The 18951-nt window shown below is 44.8% G+C and overlaps 1 protein-coding gene across 5 annotated transcripts in view; it reads right to left on the reverse strand.

Moving 5' to 3' along the window:
* Window positions 1–17204: 17204 nt before the first annotated feature.
* ADCK1 (aarF domain containing kinase 1) overlaps window positions 17205–18951 on the reverse strand; it is a 110997-nt gene continuing 109250 nt past the window's right edge. For all 5 annotated transcript variants that reach the window (XM_077925247.1, XM_028718498.2, XM_028718483.2 and 2 more), the window contains one exon: window positions 17205–18235. In XM_077925247.1, the coding sequence (XP_077781373.1) occupies window positions 18067–18235 (169 nt within the window). In that variant the 3' untranslated portion in view covers window positions 17205–18066. The remainder of the gene's footprint in view (window positions 18236–18951) is intronic.

Raw genomic sequence — 18951 nt, forward strand, 5'->3', positions numbered from 1 at the left:
AAGGGCGCATAACAAACAAACAAAAAATTGAGGAGCATATTGTTTTGCAGGGGGTCAGACTCTACAATTCTATGATTCTATGAAGAACATTGGGACGCGGGTGGCGCTGTGGGTAAAAGCCTCAGCGCCTAGGGCTTGCCGATCGAAAGGTCGGCGGTTCGAATCCCCGTGGCGGGGTGCGCTCCCGTTGCTCGGTCCCAGCGCCTGCCAACCTAGCAGTTCAAAAGCACCCCCGGGTGCAAGTAGATAAATAGGGACCGCTTACTAGCGGGAAGGTAAACGGCGTTTCCGTGTGCGGCTCTGACTCGCCAGAGCAGCGATGTCACGCTGGCCACGTGACCCAGAAGTGTCTCCGGACAGCGCTGGCCCCCGGCCTCTTAAGTGAGATGGGCGCACAACCCTAGAGTCTGTCAAGACTGGCCCGTACGGGCAGGGGTACCTTTACCTTTTTATGAAGAACATTAAGACCGACCATAAAAATGTATGCATTTAAATTCATTAAAGGAAGGAAACTGTCTACAGAGGAGGTTAGATCTCTGAGTGGCAAAGGAGTCAAAGGGGTACTAAAGGAGGAAGAGAAGATTACAAAAAACCTGAATGAATTCTATGCATCTGTCTTTGCCGCAGAAGGTATAGCGCAGATCCCTGTACTGGAAATCGCTTTTTCAGGAGGGGAGTCTGAGGAACCGGGCAAGTAGTGGTGACGGTTCTATGCCTTAGAACCAGGCAGAGGGCCTTCTCGGTAGTGGCACCTACCCTGTGGAATGCCATCCCATCAGATAGCAAGGAAATAAACAACTACCTGACTTTTAGAAGACATCTGAAGGCAGCCCTGCTGAGGGAAGTTTTTAATGTTTGATGTTTTGTCTTGTTTTTAATATTCTGTTGTGACTAGGGAAACCCAGTCAGATGGGCAGGGTATAAATAATGTATTATTATTATTATTATTATTATTATTATTATTATTATTATTATTATTAACAACAATGAATTAAACAAATCATTGGGTCCAGATGGCATCTACCTGAAGAGTTCTTAAATAACTCAAATGTAAAACTGCTGAACCTAAAAAATATATGTAACTTTCCCCTACTATCAGCCTCCATACCCAGTGACTGGGAAGGGATCTGGAAAACTGCAGGTGGTTAGCTTTATATCTTTTATAGGAAGATAGGTTGAAAGCATTATTAAAGACAGAATTACCAGGCATAGAGGCAAAGAAGTCTTGCTGAAGAAGAACCAGCACGACTTCTGCAAGGCTAAGTCCTGCCTGGCTAAACTTTTAGTTCATTCAGAGTGTCAATAAGCATATGCGTAGGAGCAGTTCATAGACCTTGTGTACTTAAACTGTCAAAAAGTTCTTGGTGAAGGCCCTCCCCAAAGACTCCAAAGAGAGTGCTGTGTATTCATGTCTTGTTTGCTGGCTTTCCATAGGAATCTGGTTGGCCACTGCAAGAAACGAATTATGGTTGAGATGGGCCTTTGTTCTGACGCAGCAGGGCTCTTCTTATTGTTATAGGTTTGAGGGGTCTGTCTGGATGATATCCCTGGTCCCTTCCAGGCCTGTGATCCTATATCCAGTGAAGTTTAACAATAGGCCAAGGAGGGCTGTGTGTGAGAATGTGTTGGCTGATGCTGGAACCTGGAGACAGAGAGACTTATATTGCTCTGTGCTTAGTTCCATCCTCTGCTGTGCTTTCTGTCCTTTCTTCTAGTCTGTCAATGCCACTCGTAAAAATGTGGTACCCAGAACTGGGCACTCTGCTCCCAGATGCCACAACAGACCAAAAATGATGCATTTTGAAACTGTTGCTCCTCATCCTTCCATTGCCTTTGCTGGACTAATTGTGACTGTGCCACTGCAGAACGTGGAGAAATGACAAATCACGACAATCCATTGATATGGATTGATGTGTCCCTAGGACTAAGCTCAGGTACCTAAATTCATTACACCTGTAATCTAAACAGAATATAACCCTACATTCTCCAGAGCTAATCTTGCTCCTGAATTAGCCCCATGGCTTTACCCACCCCCTCTAGCATTTCTACTTTCAATAAATAACCTAACAGAAATGGCACTAAATACTCAACCAACTATTTTAATGGCTATCAGATGGCACTGGGGGAAAATAAACTTCCCATTAAATTGGTTATAAGCCTGGCTGCTCGATTTGACAGGAATTGACAAGGAGCTGGGCCTTGCTTTTGTTAAAGAGGCCTGAGCCAGCATTCATGGCTACCACAGGCAATGGGTGTTTATTTGATTTCCAGGATGCATTAAACTCTGAGTTCAGTTTACAGGCACTAAATAAATATTAGTCCCTTGCTACAGTCAATATAAAAAAGTGACTAAGGGAAAAGGTGGTGCAGGATTGTTGGATTGTTTTTTGGTGTGTTTTTTTAAATTGACATCCCTGGAAATTCAGAGCACATAAGAATAATAGATGCAAGGAAATCGCAAAACAGAGCATGAAGCAGCAGGTCGAGGGGTGGGGGTCTGTATATTGATATTTGAAACAGGCTCTTTAAAATGGAAGATAATAACTGAAAATTATTCTGAGCTTTTCAAAGGCATAAATGACCAAACAGCCTCCTGACTCCTGAATTACATTATACAGAAAGAACTTAATAGCATGCTATTATCACTTCTCCTCACTGACAGGATTTCAGCAGTGAAAAGACAAACAAGAAGTGCATTCATAATCGCAACCAGGTTCACCTCTGAAAAACGCCGACCACAGCTAATTTCAGGTAAGTGCTATGGGGGGAGGGAGGGAGAGAGCTCAGCTGCACTGATTTAACTTGGTACCAAGGTAATTTTTGTCTTTGCTATTTATTGTTGCCATCTGAGAAGAACGGGCTAGGTGGGGCCTAGGAAACACACAGAAAAGTGGGAAGTCCACTAGCCTGTGGTGCTTGGCTGGAGTTGAAGAGAACAGAAGTTCTCAGCTGCTGGGATATTAGCAACAACTGGCAGAATTCATGGCCATGGTCAACATCTATCCTAAAGACCAATAACCCCTGAGGGTGTTTACAAATACAATACATATAAATGTGGCCTAAGCTGCAGGTCTTAAGTGGGGCCTGTGAATGTTTTCAAGGTGAAAGGTATGCTTTCAGGAAGGCTGAAATGTTTCCACCTTCTCCCCAAACTCCACTCCAAGGAGCTGTTTGCAGCCTTTCATGGGCATTGCCTTTCTTCACCATCATTTGGGGGAAAGGGGAAAGGGAACTTCTTATGAACATAATAAGAGCCCTGCTGGATCCAATAAGGGGTAGCCAACATCGTGGCCTCCAACTGTCATTGGACTCCCAACTCCCATAAGCCACAGCCAGCATGGTCAACAGCCAAGGTTTACTGCTGGGAGTTCAACAACATTTGGAGGACCACAAGTTTGCCAGGTCAGGAATGATCTAAGCCAGGGATAGGGGAGCTGTGGCCCCCAAGATATTGTTGGACTCCAGCCCCTTCATCCCTGACATACTGTAGATGTGGTAGTTGCCTACTGTGACCATAGCTGATGTGCTTATTGCACTTTATGGGACAGTAATGACTCCTAACTTGACTCTAACCGCTGAGCCTGAGCATAGGCCCTATGCTGAAGACTAATGGAGAGGAGTAAGAGGTGATATTGTTCTCCCATTGCCTCTATTGCCTCACCCTACTTCCCTCTAGTGGATTATTGGTTCCTAGCTGATCTATAAATTTATCATTTTGTAAACTGCTTCAAGAGTTTGTTTGTTTTTCAATCAAGTGGTGTATAAATTTTATGAAATAAATAATAAATAAATAAACAAACAAATAAATACTTCCACATTGGCTTCTTCTGTTTATGAAAAAGATGCCCACAGAGTAGCTATCCAAGTTCCTCTTCGAAACAGAAACGCAAAGCCAAAATAACAAATGATGACATTGACTATCTCTGGACTAGGTGTTGAGTAGCAATCACTAATAGGCCTTTCAGTGCCTTTTCTTTTTTCAGCACTCATTCTCTGGAAAATACATGCTAAAGAAGCCAATAATTCCTTCTTAGCAAGATTACACGACTGTTTTATTGAACATTTGCATCTTGCCCACAGCTAGCAGAAACACAAAGCTTTCTCTGCTGACTTTTACCACCCAAGGCTAAGCTAAAACTGGATACCACCTTCTTCCAGGCCCATCTGGCTTGTTAAAGTGTATCAAAGATGCATTGATACACCAAAATAAATTCCCCAGCCTACGGAGGGTTGGCATAATCTTGCTCAGAATTCCTTTTGTTCAGGCAAAGGGTATTCCTCCCCCCCCCCCCAAGTTTTTCAGCAAAGGGAGGCTAAAGAAGTGGAATCCTGCTGCAAAGACAGATCTGGCATCCACAAGGCATGATTCTACTACAGGATGGAAGTGGAAAATGAAGTTGCATACTCTGTGTTAAAAACTAAACGCCTCAAGAGAGAGAGAGAAAGATCCTTCCCTCTATTTATTAAGTGCCAGAAGTTTCGTTCAGCCTTATCAATGTGATGGATTGTTTTTAAAGCACGTTGAAGGACAAGATAGTGATAACAATGGGTACAATTACTATTTTCCATAATTTCTTTAATGGCAGTAATATATTATTGTGCTCCTGGCATATAGCTTTATCTCTCAGAAACCACTTAGCAATTGCTTCAATCCTCCTTTTATTAAAGTTGGAGACACTATTAGGGTGTCAGCTGACAAGAGGTTAGTCTCTCTGCAGGACTTAACGCCTCGCAGCAAGCAGTTCCAATGGGCACCCATCCTCGGAAAAAAAGCAATTATTTCAGCCGATCACAATCTTGAGAACTGCAGGTACATGAACAAGAAACATTTAATACACATTTTGCAAGTAAAATGTGCTCTGACACACTTATCCGTATACGAAGGCCCCTTTACTCCAACCAGCAACGAGAGCAAGTCATTTCGAGCAAATTTGAAAACAATAAGCTCTCGTTCAAAGGTTCCTTTTAGCTACCAGAGAGGTTGCCAGGGGTGGAGTGATGGGACACTGAATGCAAGGTTTCACAGCTGTAGCCATCATATGGACTGATCCCCATTTTCATACATACATCCATAGTTGTGGAATAGAGCCACTTCCGCCCTGCAGAGGAGGTGGGATTGCGGGCATGACGGCCCAGCCCCAGCGCGATTGGGGGAATCCCCGGCCACATCACCCCCTGGCCAGCCAATCAGCTGGCTGTGGGGGTGTGGCCTGCCCGATTTAAACGCAGGCGCAGCTGGGGATCTCCCTCTTTTCCCGCATACCAGCTGTTCCTGGTATTGGTATTGTTTTGTAGATGGAAGAGGGGAGGAAGCACCAGCACCTGCCCCACATATTGAAGGGTAGTCCGATAAAAGATTCGGGGGGGGCGTGGCCCTGTCCTAAGCCTATGGAGGTGAGGGCCTAAGGCGCGCCCCCGAACGGTGACACTGGGGGAGTTCCTAGTTGATGTGCATCAGCAGGACTCTCCCTACTGATAGTTAACCCTTCCTGGACTTCAAGCGCACGGGCTGAAGCCGGATATAGTCTGTTAGGACCAATGCCTAAGCCAATACCACTCAACACCTGTAACCAATAAAGTTGTAGCCTTATTTAGCCCATTAACCTTAATAATTGTGTCATGTGTCTTTATTTCCACTGGGGGGGGCGGGAACTCGCCACACAATTAAGTGCTGAACGCCAACAACAGGATGGTCTTGAGAGGGATCCCACAGCTTACACCAAAATCCATACACATGTTACTGAAGCAGGACCCAAATTGGGGCGATCTGATGAGGCTAAACCAAAGCTGTAGCCCTCATCTCAGGTGCCATCTTGATTTTGGAATGAAGCCCTGAGAAGCCACTAGAGGGAATCCTACAGCAGATCAACTTCACTAGATGAGAATGCACTCAAACCAATCAGTAGTCATCGGTCTTAAGATTTATATAGGAGGAGCTTTGAGGGAGCTGGTTCTTCCTGATCACCAGATTTCTGGCTAGAAAGGTTCTGTCCATTGGGGGGGAAGTCAGTGAGGTGCCCTCCAGATAGTACTGGCCAAGGTGGCTGTGGCTGAAGGGAGTTGCTGGCCAACAACGTGGAATGCTACATCAGGAACTATTGACCAAGTTGGTGGTTAGTTGCAGAAGCGGCCACTGAGCTGAGCACAGGGAGGCAGCGTTGCTTACCTGATTTCCCAGTGCAGAGGTTGCTGGTAGCCAAGTGAGGGGGAAGTCAGCGTGATGTGGGTGCAAGTGGTGGGGGCATTGGACTGGCTCCACTGCTGTGCCCACACCCCACACATACCTCCCTGCCTCCACCGGCCCTTCCCTCTCCTTGAGAAGCTACACTGAGAAGCCAAGGAAACAACTCACTGAGGCACAACTTCCAAGCCATGTAACTTATACATTGCTATCCCCTGCATTTTGTGGTGTCTGCAGGGGAGGCTTACGGAAAGGCATCAGTATAATGTTGCTTAAATTCCTTGCGGGCTATTCTTCATGCTGGAGCCTTTGCCTCTAGGGCCAGGCAGTGAACTCCGATAAGGAAGCTTGGAGTGTTGAGTATATCTCCTGCCTACTTGTGCACCCTGGAGAACACCCTTTACCAAAGTTGTCATGGACTTTGAAGATGCTCAAACTCAGGACAAAATGAAGGCATGCTTGGCAAACCCTCACCGTGATCAGCTCCCACCCAGAAACTTATGTCCCCACTTTGGAAGGAAGTGTGGATCCAGAACTGGCCTCCACAGTCACTTACGGAATGTGTTCATAAGATCATGTTCATGGAAGACAATCTTACTCGTCTACGAATGATCGCCAAAGAAGAAGACATCTGCATATGACCCATTTTGTCACCTCCTATTAAGGAGAGCAACAGGTGGGTTCACACAGGTGGGTTACCCTCAGCCAGTGCACACATTGCGCCTCCTCCCACTATTGCCATGTGCACCAAAGAGAAATTTGCATACAATTACCCTAAAAGGGCAACCTCCTTGACCTTGATTATTATACAGCAGCCTGGCAGATGCTTTGCAAGGCCAGACATTCCCAGATTATCCCACCTCCCGGAGACCCTTGCATCTGAGGAGCCTGGGAGGAAAGGCAAGCTCTGCTCTTCCTTTCCTGGACTGCAAAACCAGCATGCTTTTTTTATTTTTTATCTGACATCTCATCATTCTGACACAACTGACAACTCCTACTGTCTACAAGTATGCACAGGGGGCGGGGGAGGGAGATGAAGAAGTTGCATGAAAGGAAGGGAGAAACAAAGCAGCCGAGCTTTGAAACTCCGCAGAGGAAGGAAAACGTCAGAAAAATCACATTCAAAGTGAAAGCATGTTAGCCTCCAAGGTGGGGAATCTCTTGAGTTATCAGATCTATTTTGTCTGTTAGAACATCTAAGCTAGAGCGCAAATGGATAAATCTAGTGCAGAAAGGTTTAACACATGTAAATCAAACTCTCTGCTTGATATTATTTACTCCAAAGAGCACTTCTGTTTTTCTGTTCTCCTTCCCAGATGCCCTTTTCACTTCTCCCAACTGGAGTACTAATATCAGCTGCCGCGTAGAGACCCATGCGAGTTCTCGTGCTGCTTTTCAAATAGACTTCGCTTCATGTTTGGAATGCCAACAAAGTTCTTATTGCTTTGGACATTGCAACATTGCAGCAAATCAGCCAAAGATAATTCCCCGAGCCGTGGACAGAAGTGGAATGGTAATTACCACCTCAAGCGGCTAACGCAGAAGGATTAGGGATTAGACGAAGCAAACAGCATTTGGCCCTTTCAGGTTTACTTTGTCTACTGCTGTACGAGGCTCGTCGTGTATCCTGGCTCCGGTGAGGTCTCTCCAAAGAAGCATGGAAGGTGATAGTGGCTCCGTATGCCATCGCAGCTTAGGGCTCAGTCTTACGTGAACCGCAGGCACCCTGCTGAAAAATGAACAGCTGTGCTTCTGCGTAACTCTTGCTCATGTTAATGGGGCTTGCAAGAAATAAGTTGCTGGGGAATTATGCCCTTTCCCCTCCAAAAAACTACTATGAGGAGGCTGGAAATGTGAGACGGGAGATATTTATTACAAGACTGCCACTTTACACCCATCAGAAGCCAGTAAGGAGTAGGGGGATTTATACCACCAGATTATTTGAGCACAATCCTACCACCACCAGCCCTGATGCAGACAGCTGGGGGTGGGGGATAAGATGGTGTGTAGGTGCCTCTCCGACAGTGGCACCACCAGTGGGTGGTGTCAGAGGATCCAACCCCCCAAAGTAGGTTGCCAGGAATGGATAAGTCAAGGAAAGTTCTTACCAATGCTTTTTATTCAATATTCACAGAGACGGGCTTAGAAATGCAGCCTCTTGGAGTAATGGTGTTGCTCCGAGTGAAACCCTACCCCCTCCATCTCTCCCATGATGCACGTCATCACTACGGTGGCTGAGCTGTGCCTTCTGCCTCTGAGCTCTCTGCTCTCCTACTTTCAATGCCTGCCGGGTTCGGGGGGGGGGGTCTGGAATGCTTTCTAAAGACAATGAGTCCATCAGCTGTCTCTCTCCTGGTGGTGCTTCCTCCTCCTCTCCTATTATTTTCCAGCTTTTCCCCTCATCTGCCTCTGAGTTGTGACCTCCCTCAAACCCCTGTTGTAATGCTGAACTGCCTCCTTCTTCTCTGGAAGAGTCAGGCTGGGGAAGCGGTCTCCACCATTCCTCCTCTGCACAGTCCCTGACAGGTGGGCTGTATCACAGGAAGCCCCTGCATTTAGCCAGGCATGTAGAAAGCTATCTGCAGCACAACTTGTTTGAGCAAGGGGTTTCTTTTTTCCAGCCGGAATTTGCCAGAACTCAGTTTTGGCACTTCTCAGGTGGGCACCACTGCCATTATAAGAGAACAAGGGAGGCATTCATGGTGAGTTCTGGCACCTCTTCTTCTGGAAAAATAGCACTGTATTTGAGTAATGGCGACGCGGGTGGCGCTGTGGGTTAAACCACAGAGCCTAGGGCTTGCTGATCAGAAGGTTGGCAGTCCGAATCCCCGCGATGGGGTGAGCTCCCGTTGCTCGGTCCCAGCTCCTGCCAGCCTAGCAGTTCGAAAGCACATCAAAGTGCAAGTAGACAAATACGTACCGCTCCGGCGGGAAGGTAAACGGCGTTTCCATGCACTGCTGTGGTTCGCCAGAAGCAGCTTAGTCATGCTGCCACATGACCTGGAAGCTGTACGTCGGCTCCCTCGGCCAGTAAAGCGAGAAAAGCGCTGCAACCCCAGAGTTGTCCGTGACTGGATCTAATGGACAGGGGTCCCTTTACCTTTACCTTTTAACTAGAAAACCCTGAAACAGGGTGTTTTATGGAGGAGGCGGCAGCGTTCCTTGGGCCTCTTAGAGCTGATGTAGTGAAAAACTATGAAGAAACCACACCACCTTTTCACCTCCCATGCCACCACATCGCTCTGAGTCACCCACTCCAAAGCCACTGGCAATCGCTCTGCCCATCTGCTTAGCCCAGTATCCCTTACTATGAGCAGCAATCTAGAATCTTAGGTAAAGGTTTTCCACATCACTTGTACCCTGCTATTTTTTAAATGAGAGCTGTCAGGGTTGAACATGAGACTTTCTGTATGCAAAGCATGTGCTCTGCCACTGAGCCGTGGCTCTTCCCCGAGTCAGCTTGTTGCTCGGGGGCCTAACTAGATGTGGCGCTGAAGGTGTCCTTCCATGCAGCAATAAAACTGCTAGCACATTTGCAAAGCTAAGCAGGGTCTGGTACTATTTCAAATTAGACCACATGTTGAGATTCCTGCACTGCAGGGGGTTGGACCAAATGACACTCGAGGTCCCTTCCAACTCCGTGATTCTGTGATTTGATGTGCACATTTATTTATTTATTTATTAAAAATGAAAATAGCAGCTGCTGGGGGATTTCAACCCAATGCAAATAGCAGCTTAGCCCAGGACCAAAAAGAGAGGGAGAAAGGGCTATCACACATGCCTAAGCAGCAGCTCTTTGCAGTTCTTTTTTCAGAAAGTGTTTGTTAAATGCAAAGGAACATTTAACACCACATCTAGTTGGCCCTCGTTCTCAAATGCAAGTCTGGAAATGCCAACTTCGAAAGAAGTTCCAAAATTGCATCTGTGGAAGGAAACAGAGCACAAGGAAGCTGTGGCTTTGCACTGCCCTTCCACACTTATGTTCCTTTAGTGTAAAAAGTCAAATGCCACCTCTTGCATTGTAGCAGATATTGCCGAGGTGCAACTCCCATTAGCTCCAGCCAGTACAGCCAATGGCAAGGGAGGATGGGAGTTGTAGTTCAGCAACATCTGGAGGGCCGTAGCTCAGCCAGCCTTGCCAAAGGAACAAGCTTAATAAGCATGTGTATGAATGCAACACATATGCAAGCAGATGTATTATATACACAGGTATACTTATCATGGAATTGTGACTGGCAGCAGCTCGCTGCTAAGTGTGCGCTCAGTGGTAAAGCCAGGTTTGCCTCTGAGCCATGCATGTGATGGCCCACAAAAAATACTGTAGAGCCAGAGAAAATACCAAAAAGAGCATCTACAATGATCAAGCAACCCTCCCGTAAGATGGAACTTCCCAATTTAGTAAAAAAGAAAAGATGACTTGGACCGAGCTAGACTGGACCAGGAAATGTCATGACAGTCTTCTGGATTTAAGATGCAGGTGGCTGTGAATTTGATTGTAGGGGGAGATTGCTGAGCCCTTTCCCATCAAAACCACTCCCTCATGTTGCTTTTCTCCCTGCAGGGAGAAACATATGGAGACCTTGCAAGTGGAAAACCAGCTGAGTGAATTTTGATTGAGGAAACAGCCCATACAGACAAAGAATTAAGCTTTCCACCCCACTGTTCTAATCAAATATGCAGTAGCCTGAAGCTGTATTGCATTTAAATGTGTGTGTGCGCGCACACGCACACACACACACACACTGGGAGGCTGTTCGTGCATTCCTTGTGTTCCATCAATTTTGGCCCTAAGGCAGGGGGGACATGATACATGTTTATTAAAATTATTAACCATAAGAGATTGAGTAGAGAGAATTATCTCTCTCCATTTCCAAACGTTAGAACTCTGGGTCATGCGATGAAATTGACTGGCAGTCGGTTCAGGACGAAAGTAGTAGTACTTCACATAATTAACTTACGGACTACATTGCTGCACGTACAGCTCTACTTGAAATACATAAGACCCTTGTTTATTGGATAATAAGCCATTTGTGCCACATGTGTCAGTAGCCATTTTTAAACTCATCTGGCCAGTGGCCTTAACCACGACGTGCGGCAATCTACTCCGCAAATTAATTCTGTGAAGTGCCGTCTCCCATTGCGTGCATCGGGGCATCAGCCTCCGCTGTCTTGTGCAATGACTGGATAAACTCTCTGCAACAGGCCTCTGAGTAAAGTCACTGCAGTTTTTGTTCTTCTGCCGCCAGTATTCCTTGCCGGTTTCAGGGATAGGCCAAGAACTCCTGGAGGATAGCTCTGGCTGTTGAGAAATAAATAAATACTTCAGGATCACTGTCTTTCCCCAAAACTGTCTAAGCCAGATGCCCCTAAAAGCTCAGGGGACAGAGCATGATGATGATAGCCATCCCCTGCTATTTGCTTGCCAGCAAATGATAACCAGAGTGATAAAGCCTTTGAACATGAAGATTCCAGTTACAGCTACTGCAAGTGGACTGCAATGTAGAGTGCTCCTGCTCACAGGGCCAGCCGGCCAGCTGTGCCCTTTTCCAAGATTTCCCATTCAATTCAACTCTCACCTCTGGTTTTCCATTCTTTCCCAGATCCCAGCAACACTCCAGCTTCTGTAGATGCTAAGCATGCTCAGTTCTCATCTCTCTAGAGTTTTCCGCTTAAAGATTTCTGTGTTTCCGGAAACACTGAGACTCCACTGATAACCTCCCTCTTATATGTGGATGCTGTCGTTTAAACTGCATAAGGATACACACTCCGTGAATAAGTATTTAGGTTGCCTAATAGTCATTCATTCATTTATCCATTCATCATTTATCACCTCCTATCCTGCTTGCAGGTTTTCTGATGGGCATCTGATTGGCCATCATGAGAAACTGGATACTGGACTAGATAAAACAGAAGAATGTAACCCTCTGGCCTGATCCATCTAACTCATACGTCCTCATGCTTCTGTTGTTCTGATCCAGCAGATCCTCATGCTTCTATTTTTCCCAGCCAATCAGTGCCATTCTCTTACAAGCAATGTTTTCTCATTTGGGATAAAAAGGCCCTCAAGTTCTTTTTTAGAAAGCAACAGTATAATTTTTGCAAGATCCACAGGCAAGTAGCTCTGTAGTCCTGAAGTAGCAATGCCATGCCCTAAGGCAGACCTTGCAGACATCAAATGAGATCATGGTTCTTTGATGTGGAACAGAGAACATTAGCACTTGTTCCTGGGTTTTAAAAAAACAAAAACCTTTTTAAGATCAGGCTGAAGAGTTGTAAAATAGAAGCCCTGCACTGAGATCTAAGTCCTAATTGTTCTCTTGGTAATTCTTGCTGGTTCAGGATGAAATGGAGGTTTGCTTGCCCTGACTTTTCTCTGGCTCAGTTAAATGGATCACGGCACCGACCTTGCTTGCATTGTAGACTCAACCTCTCTTCAATCCTTAACCTGCTTGTGACATAAGAGTGCAACATCGGACTTCCTGGCTCCAGAGAGTGCAAGGAGGATTTCATTGGTAAACAATTTGGCCACCAGGAAATCCTGTTAACAGTTTGTTCAGGGATGAGTTTGACTCCAGAAAAAAACACTGATGCCCACTATGACTTAATTTATGACACCATGCAATTTGTAGTGGATAAAGGTTGGTTCCCCCCCTCAAAAAAAAAGTGGGAATTTGCCCTATTCACCTCATGCAGGCACAGCAATAGTATTAATGAACAAACATTAAATTGTACATTTCAAAGGGATCATTTCATGTGTGTATCTCTTTTGCATATCATGCACTCCCCTCTCCCATTTCACATAGAAGTCAATGAGACCCAGACACTTATTTAAGGTAAAGGTTTTGCATGGGTCAAATCAGCAGCGTGAGGCTCCAGCAATTTCTCTCATACTCCACATTGCTCTCAACTGAAGCTCCCCACGAGACAGCAGACTAGGGAAAGGTAAGATACGTCTGTTTCCTGAAAAAGTGATGGTCTTAGAGGGGAGAGCTTAACTCTTGCAAGCATATAAGTATTGATTCTGACACTGAGCCCAGGGCTTCTGGGTAAGGTATATTATTTGCTGTTACCCCTATTTTCTGTGAGTCCCGTCGCACGTGTTATGCTCACCCACAATACTTCTGTTTTTATCTTTTTATTGCAGGGCGTTGAACTAGAATAGACAGTCCTCGGGGTCCCTTCCAACTCTACAATTCCATGCATATAAACACTGTAACTATACAGGGAATAAAATTGCCCCTTATCCCAGGCACTGGCTTCACTGAGCAGGGGCTAAGTTTAGTTCCACTGCAGTGTTGTCTCTGGCAGCACTCCTTTAGTTTCTCCCATATTAACCCACGGTTACCATTCACATCTGTTGCATGGATGTGCAAGAGTTCCCATACATGTACAAAAACGAAGAACTTCTTTATTATTTATTTAAAGCACTCTTTGGCCATTTTGCACTTCTGCCATATTTTGCACTTCATCCATGCTTAAGCCAAAATCCACATTAGGGCGATACTTTTATTGAGCCAACCAACATGTCAGAAACTAGTGTGCAAGTGTTTGCCTGCTCCAGAACTCCCGTCAGGCCAGATGCCAAAAAGCAGAAGCTGACCAGGGTGGGTGTGCAGGCTTGTTGCTCAAGCTATCCTTGTCGGCATCTCTTTAGAGTCTTAGGGCAAAGTGTGTGAAGAGATAGCAGGCATTCAAATGAGGCTCCTTTGAGTGCTTTGCAAGTTTCAGGCTGCACCCAGGCCACTGGGAAAGGAGAAAACACGAGATCAGCCATTCCGAGGAACTCAAAAGCTCACACATGTTATTTTATGGTATTATGATATGCCTAATAAAGTTATTGTCCCAGTATGCATTTTGGATATTTTTTTCTTACGTGTCAGCTTGGCTACCTTTACATTTTGTATAAATTGGAAATTATTGCTATTATGGTACAATCTCTAGACATGGCACTTTGCAAAGTACAGGTTTGACAGGTCCTTGCCCCAAGGGGCTTAACACCTTAAAATAGACACAGAGAAACAACAGAGGAAGGCAGGGGAGTGAAGGCAGGGGAAGAAAATGTGATGACTTCAATTACATATACACTGATTTAGTTGCCATGGGGCCTATTAGGACCAGGGGCTGTTCTAAAGTGTTTCTGGGAGAACATGATTTCTGAAGAGGGAGTTGAAGGAAGCAAAGGCGTGTGCTTAGAATTTCTTTCTAAAGCAACACTGGCATCTGGAATATGCTTTAATGCCAGCAGGATTTGCAAACATTTTTATGCCCTGGACTTTGATTGATATTATGTTGTTGGCCAGCAGAGGGAGTCAGTGGAGACAGAAGGAACAGTCCAAATAAAATGTCATTTTCCTTGAAAAGTAGCCCCTGAAAGGTTAGACTTTGTTGTGCAAACAGCAGGCATCTAGAAAGATGTTCTCAGTGAGCAGTAAGAACTTATTCCAAAATATGGAACACGGAAGAGTTGATCTCGAATAGTCAGTTCCAGAATCCAAAATGGAGACAAAATGAATTAGGGAGACCCTTTATTGTGCTAACCCTGAAAGCTGCCATTTGATAACACAAAAGGCTAAGTCCTTTTTTGCATTTCTGCTATTACCACAAAAGGAAACCAGCTTAGTTAGTGAGATCCTTAAGCAGTTCCAGTTCTGACACATTAGCTGTAACAAGGCAGGAATCTGGATTTGCAGAAAAGAAATGTATGACGTTTAAACAGAAATCTGTTAGGATTACAGTGTGGTCCAGTTCACACAACCAAATTGGCATGTGTGAAATGTGGGTTGAATGACTAACCATAATAATCTATTCTGTGCTTTGGAATGTTCAAAGCATTGCTCTTACGTTGTTGCAATCCTTATAACAACTTGTTCGATTAAGCCAAAATTTTCATAGAGAAGATTTCAGGGGGAGGACAAAGGCTAAGAGACTGTGGCTTTCTTAAGACCACCTAGTTTATTGGCAAAAGCAAGAGATGAATGACAGATTTCAGCTCTTAGGCCCAATTCAGGCGACCGCCTAAATCTGATCTAAAATGTGATTATGAGCTTCGGACTTACACACTCCCCCTCCTCTCTGTTCCTCCTTCAAACACAAGAAGAGAGTGGAAGTTCCCATTTATCTCTCTTTTCCTGCTGGGAAAGAACATGACATGTAAATGAGAAAAGGGGAACTTTGGGGCACTCGGAAGCCCTCAGAGCTCCAGCTGAAATGCCAGGTTGCAGGAATGTGTGAGCACTGATGGAAAAAATGGGATCGCTTCTGAAAAATATTTAAAGCCTTCTCTTCATTACCAAGAAGGCATCCTACAGCTAGTTTCAGGCATAAAACATTAAAACCCAGGGGAGGAAACACACACAAAATAAGAAGGATATATCTGGCAGTGTCACTCAGCTGACATTAATGCTTCTTTAGCATAATGGGGAGGGAAAAGGTGTTCATCAATTCTCCCTCTTCTGCCCACCCCCTGAGAAAAAAAAAAGACTACTTTGGAGGGTCCTCTCACCCATAATCTCCCTGGGTCATATCCATCACTGGCCTTACTCTGCATCCCCTCTACAAAGTGTTCTTGCCTTGCTAGAACTGTCACAATGCTTCTTGCATAGCTTGATGGAGAGGGGCATGTGTATACTTAGGACCACTGACTTTTTACATGGTGTGTAGCCTACTATACACAGGTCAGTGGTACATCTGCTGCCCCGCCTAATTTTTGTTTCTAGACCCGCTCACTATCGGAGGAGCACGCAGAAGGTCACCATTTCAATCGCTGGCACTCTCATTTGAAAAGACTGGGCAGGGTGTGATGGGGAAAACCTTTCTCTGCCTGGGACCTTGAGCAGCCACTGCCATCCAAAGAAGACAATACTGGGCTAGGTAGACAAAATAGCGTGCCTTCGTATAAAACAGCCCTCTAGCCCTTTCACGAACCATATGCTATAATACAATATTCACTAAGACATGAGGAAATGTGCAACAGTGGTCTTTTAATTTTGGCATGTCTACAAAATCCCGTTGAGCACTTCCAGCATTCCTCATGTTTCTGTAACATATAAACAGAAAAGACACAAGTGGCCTTGTGTCTGCTTGGAGCAGGACCAAAGGATGAATGTTCCTGAAGGACTTTATTGAAAGCGGCATTGTTGAGCAATCAAAAGCTAGGACGAATTCAACAGCTCCCCCAATACCTTCCAATCAGATGTTTTGTTTTGACCCTCAGTCAAATGCAGCTCTCAGAGAGATCTAACATAAGTTTGAAAGTATTCTCTTTTGTGTACCTGGTAGAGTAGAAGATTGTAAAATTGGTAGAATTTATTCAGTGTTAAATCTCTTAGCTGATAAGACCTATGGCTTGTCAAATAAAATGGTGGGAAGATTTAGGGGTAGCAATAACAACAAAAGTCTGGCAATGGCTGTGGTATAATATACCTAAAAGATTTATATCAATGGACTGGAAAGAGAATCTTTAAAATGTCTATCATGAATGGTCCTTCACACCCCCAAAAAAACAAACTGAAACTAAATTATAATCTGATGTCTGGTTATCAGTGGTATCATGGAAAATTTCACAGACTTTTCGTACATGTTAAAGGTTTTGTGGGTTTTTTGGTTGTTTTTTTAAACAAGTAAAAAGTGGGTGCAGTCATATTACATTTGGAGCAAATCTCTAAATAGAGAATTCCTGCAGATTTTCTATATGTGAGTGCTCTTCAGCTATTTACAGCAGTTGAAGGATGATAATGATTTCTAAATGGTCATTAATTAATGGTCGCAAAGTCTAATTTTTTTTATTATGGGAACAAGTCTATTGTTCCTCCTTTATCAAACTGTCTTTATAGACTCAAGAAATATGCATTAGTGAAAACCCTTTTATGCAAAGTAGGTCCATATTTATAGGATTTCAGGATGGTTGCTTCCATCTGTGGAGCTGGTGAATAGATCCAATTTCACTGCCAACACAAGAGAGACAGGTTACTCTTGTGAGAAAGGTTGTTGTTGTTTTTAAAAAAACCCAAATAGGCACATGTGCTCTTTTTACCTCCCAAAGGGAGGACGCTCTTGTTTATTTCCCCTTGCAAATACACAAAACATGACCAGCACTGACTTGTGAATGAGTTCTCAGACAATAATGTGTTGCCATTCAACAGTGTCTCTCTCTGAACACTTCCAATGCAGGTTGGTGTTGCTGCTTCTAGTTTACATCTCAGGCAATTAAGGCAATTAAAATGTCCCCAAATTTCCCAAACCTCACAACCAGAGAGGCCCAAAACAGGTTACTTGAATTCCATGGCTAGTAGACATGTCTGTGGTTGTGGTTGTTTTTAAAAAAACTGTCACCTGGAGAGGGGTAGGGTGACAATTAGAAAAGAAATTCTCACTGGTTTCACTCCCAGCCTTTGCGTTCAAAATCTCCCAGAAGTGGGAGTACTGTTTAGACATTCTGGCTTTCAGTTCTTTGCCTACCTGATATCCATTTTGTTTTGGAACATTTCAGCAGAACTGAAGGGGAATTAATGCAACAATTCTGCAGTATCTGCTCAGGAAACCTGTATGGTATTGTTAGAAGCTCGTTGGTCCTGTGCAGTTCTTTAGGACTTCAGCTAGAGATCTGCAGACAGAGAAATTTGCAACCTTCTCCCTAAGCTGCCACCATCCTGAACTATATCTGGAAGCATGAGACTTCTGGCTCCCTTGAGCTCTAGATGCTGTTTTGTGATTTCGCCTTCTCTGCCTCAGAAAGAAAGTGACCCTGCAAAAGGCAACAAGGACAGCACCGTGTGTTACATGAAAACAGACCCAGAAAACTCCAGCAGAATAAATAGAAACAAGATGCCACAGCTGAGAAAGGCAAGGATATAATCAGGCCCAGCTTCTGCCACCAGTTCATGTCACTACGAGGAATGGTGCATCCAGCTCAGGAAAGCAATGACCCAGTTCCCCAGCTGGGACCCCTTCAGCCGCAGGAAAAGTTCATACAAGTTGATCTGCCACAAGCTCAGGGCCTCAGAGATGGATATCTGTGCCTTCCTGTACAGTGAGTCACTCTTGCTCCTCTGGTGCCTGGAGAAAACACAGAAAAGGAACGTGAGAGATCTTGCAGCAATTTTGAGATCTCGAAATTAGTCTGTGAGGGGTAAGGTAGAGACAGATCTGGCCAGCCAGGGGAGAAAAACGTTCCACACCCCTGTCTTACAGGGACAAAGCCCAGCAACAGGAAGCCAGTGAAAGAGCAATGCTGGTGGAGTTTACTGTGTGAACCAATTCATAAATTTGGGTCAAGTGAAATACACTGCCCCAGTCTCTGCTGGCTTACATTTGGACCCCATTTGGGCCAAAATTATTATTTATTAAATTGATATACCACCCTTCATCCAAAGATCACAGTTCACAACATAAAAATGCAAAATGAGGACACAAAATAAATATTAAAAGCAAGAACAAGAACTAACCAATAACCCCCTGTCCTCCCACAAATACATTTAAAAGGATATCGAATGTTGATCAGCCAAAGGGCTGGTTAAAGTGAAATGTTTTTGCCTGGCACCTAAAGTTATGTTATGAAAGTGCTAGGTGAGCCTCCCTTGGGGAAGTATTTCACAAACACCAGGCGGGCCTCTACCTTTTCATTCCACCTGCCACCTCCACCTGTGTTACTAGTAGCCTTTGCCAACTTTGGACAATTCTACAGTGGGTACCATATGGCAGCAATGAAGGCAGAACTGAGGAAGCAAACCAAGTGCCCCCCCCTCTTAACAAGGGGGGGAGGGGGTAGAAAT

The sequence above is a fragment of the Podarcis muralis genome, chromosome 1 (genome assembly GCF_964188315.1).
Source record: "Podarcis muralis chromosome 1, rPodMur119.hap1.1, whole genome shotgun sequence".
Taxonomy (NCBI): Eukaryota; Metazoa; Chordata; class Lepidosauria; order Squamata; family Lacertidae; genus Podarcis; species Podarcis muralis.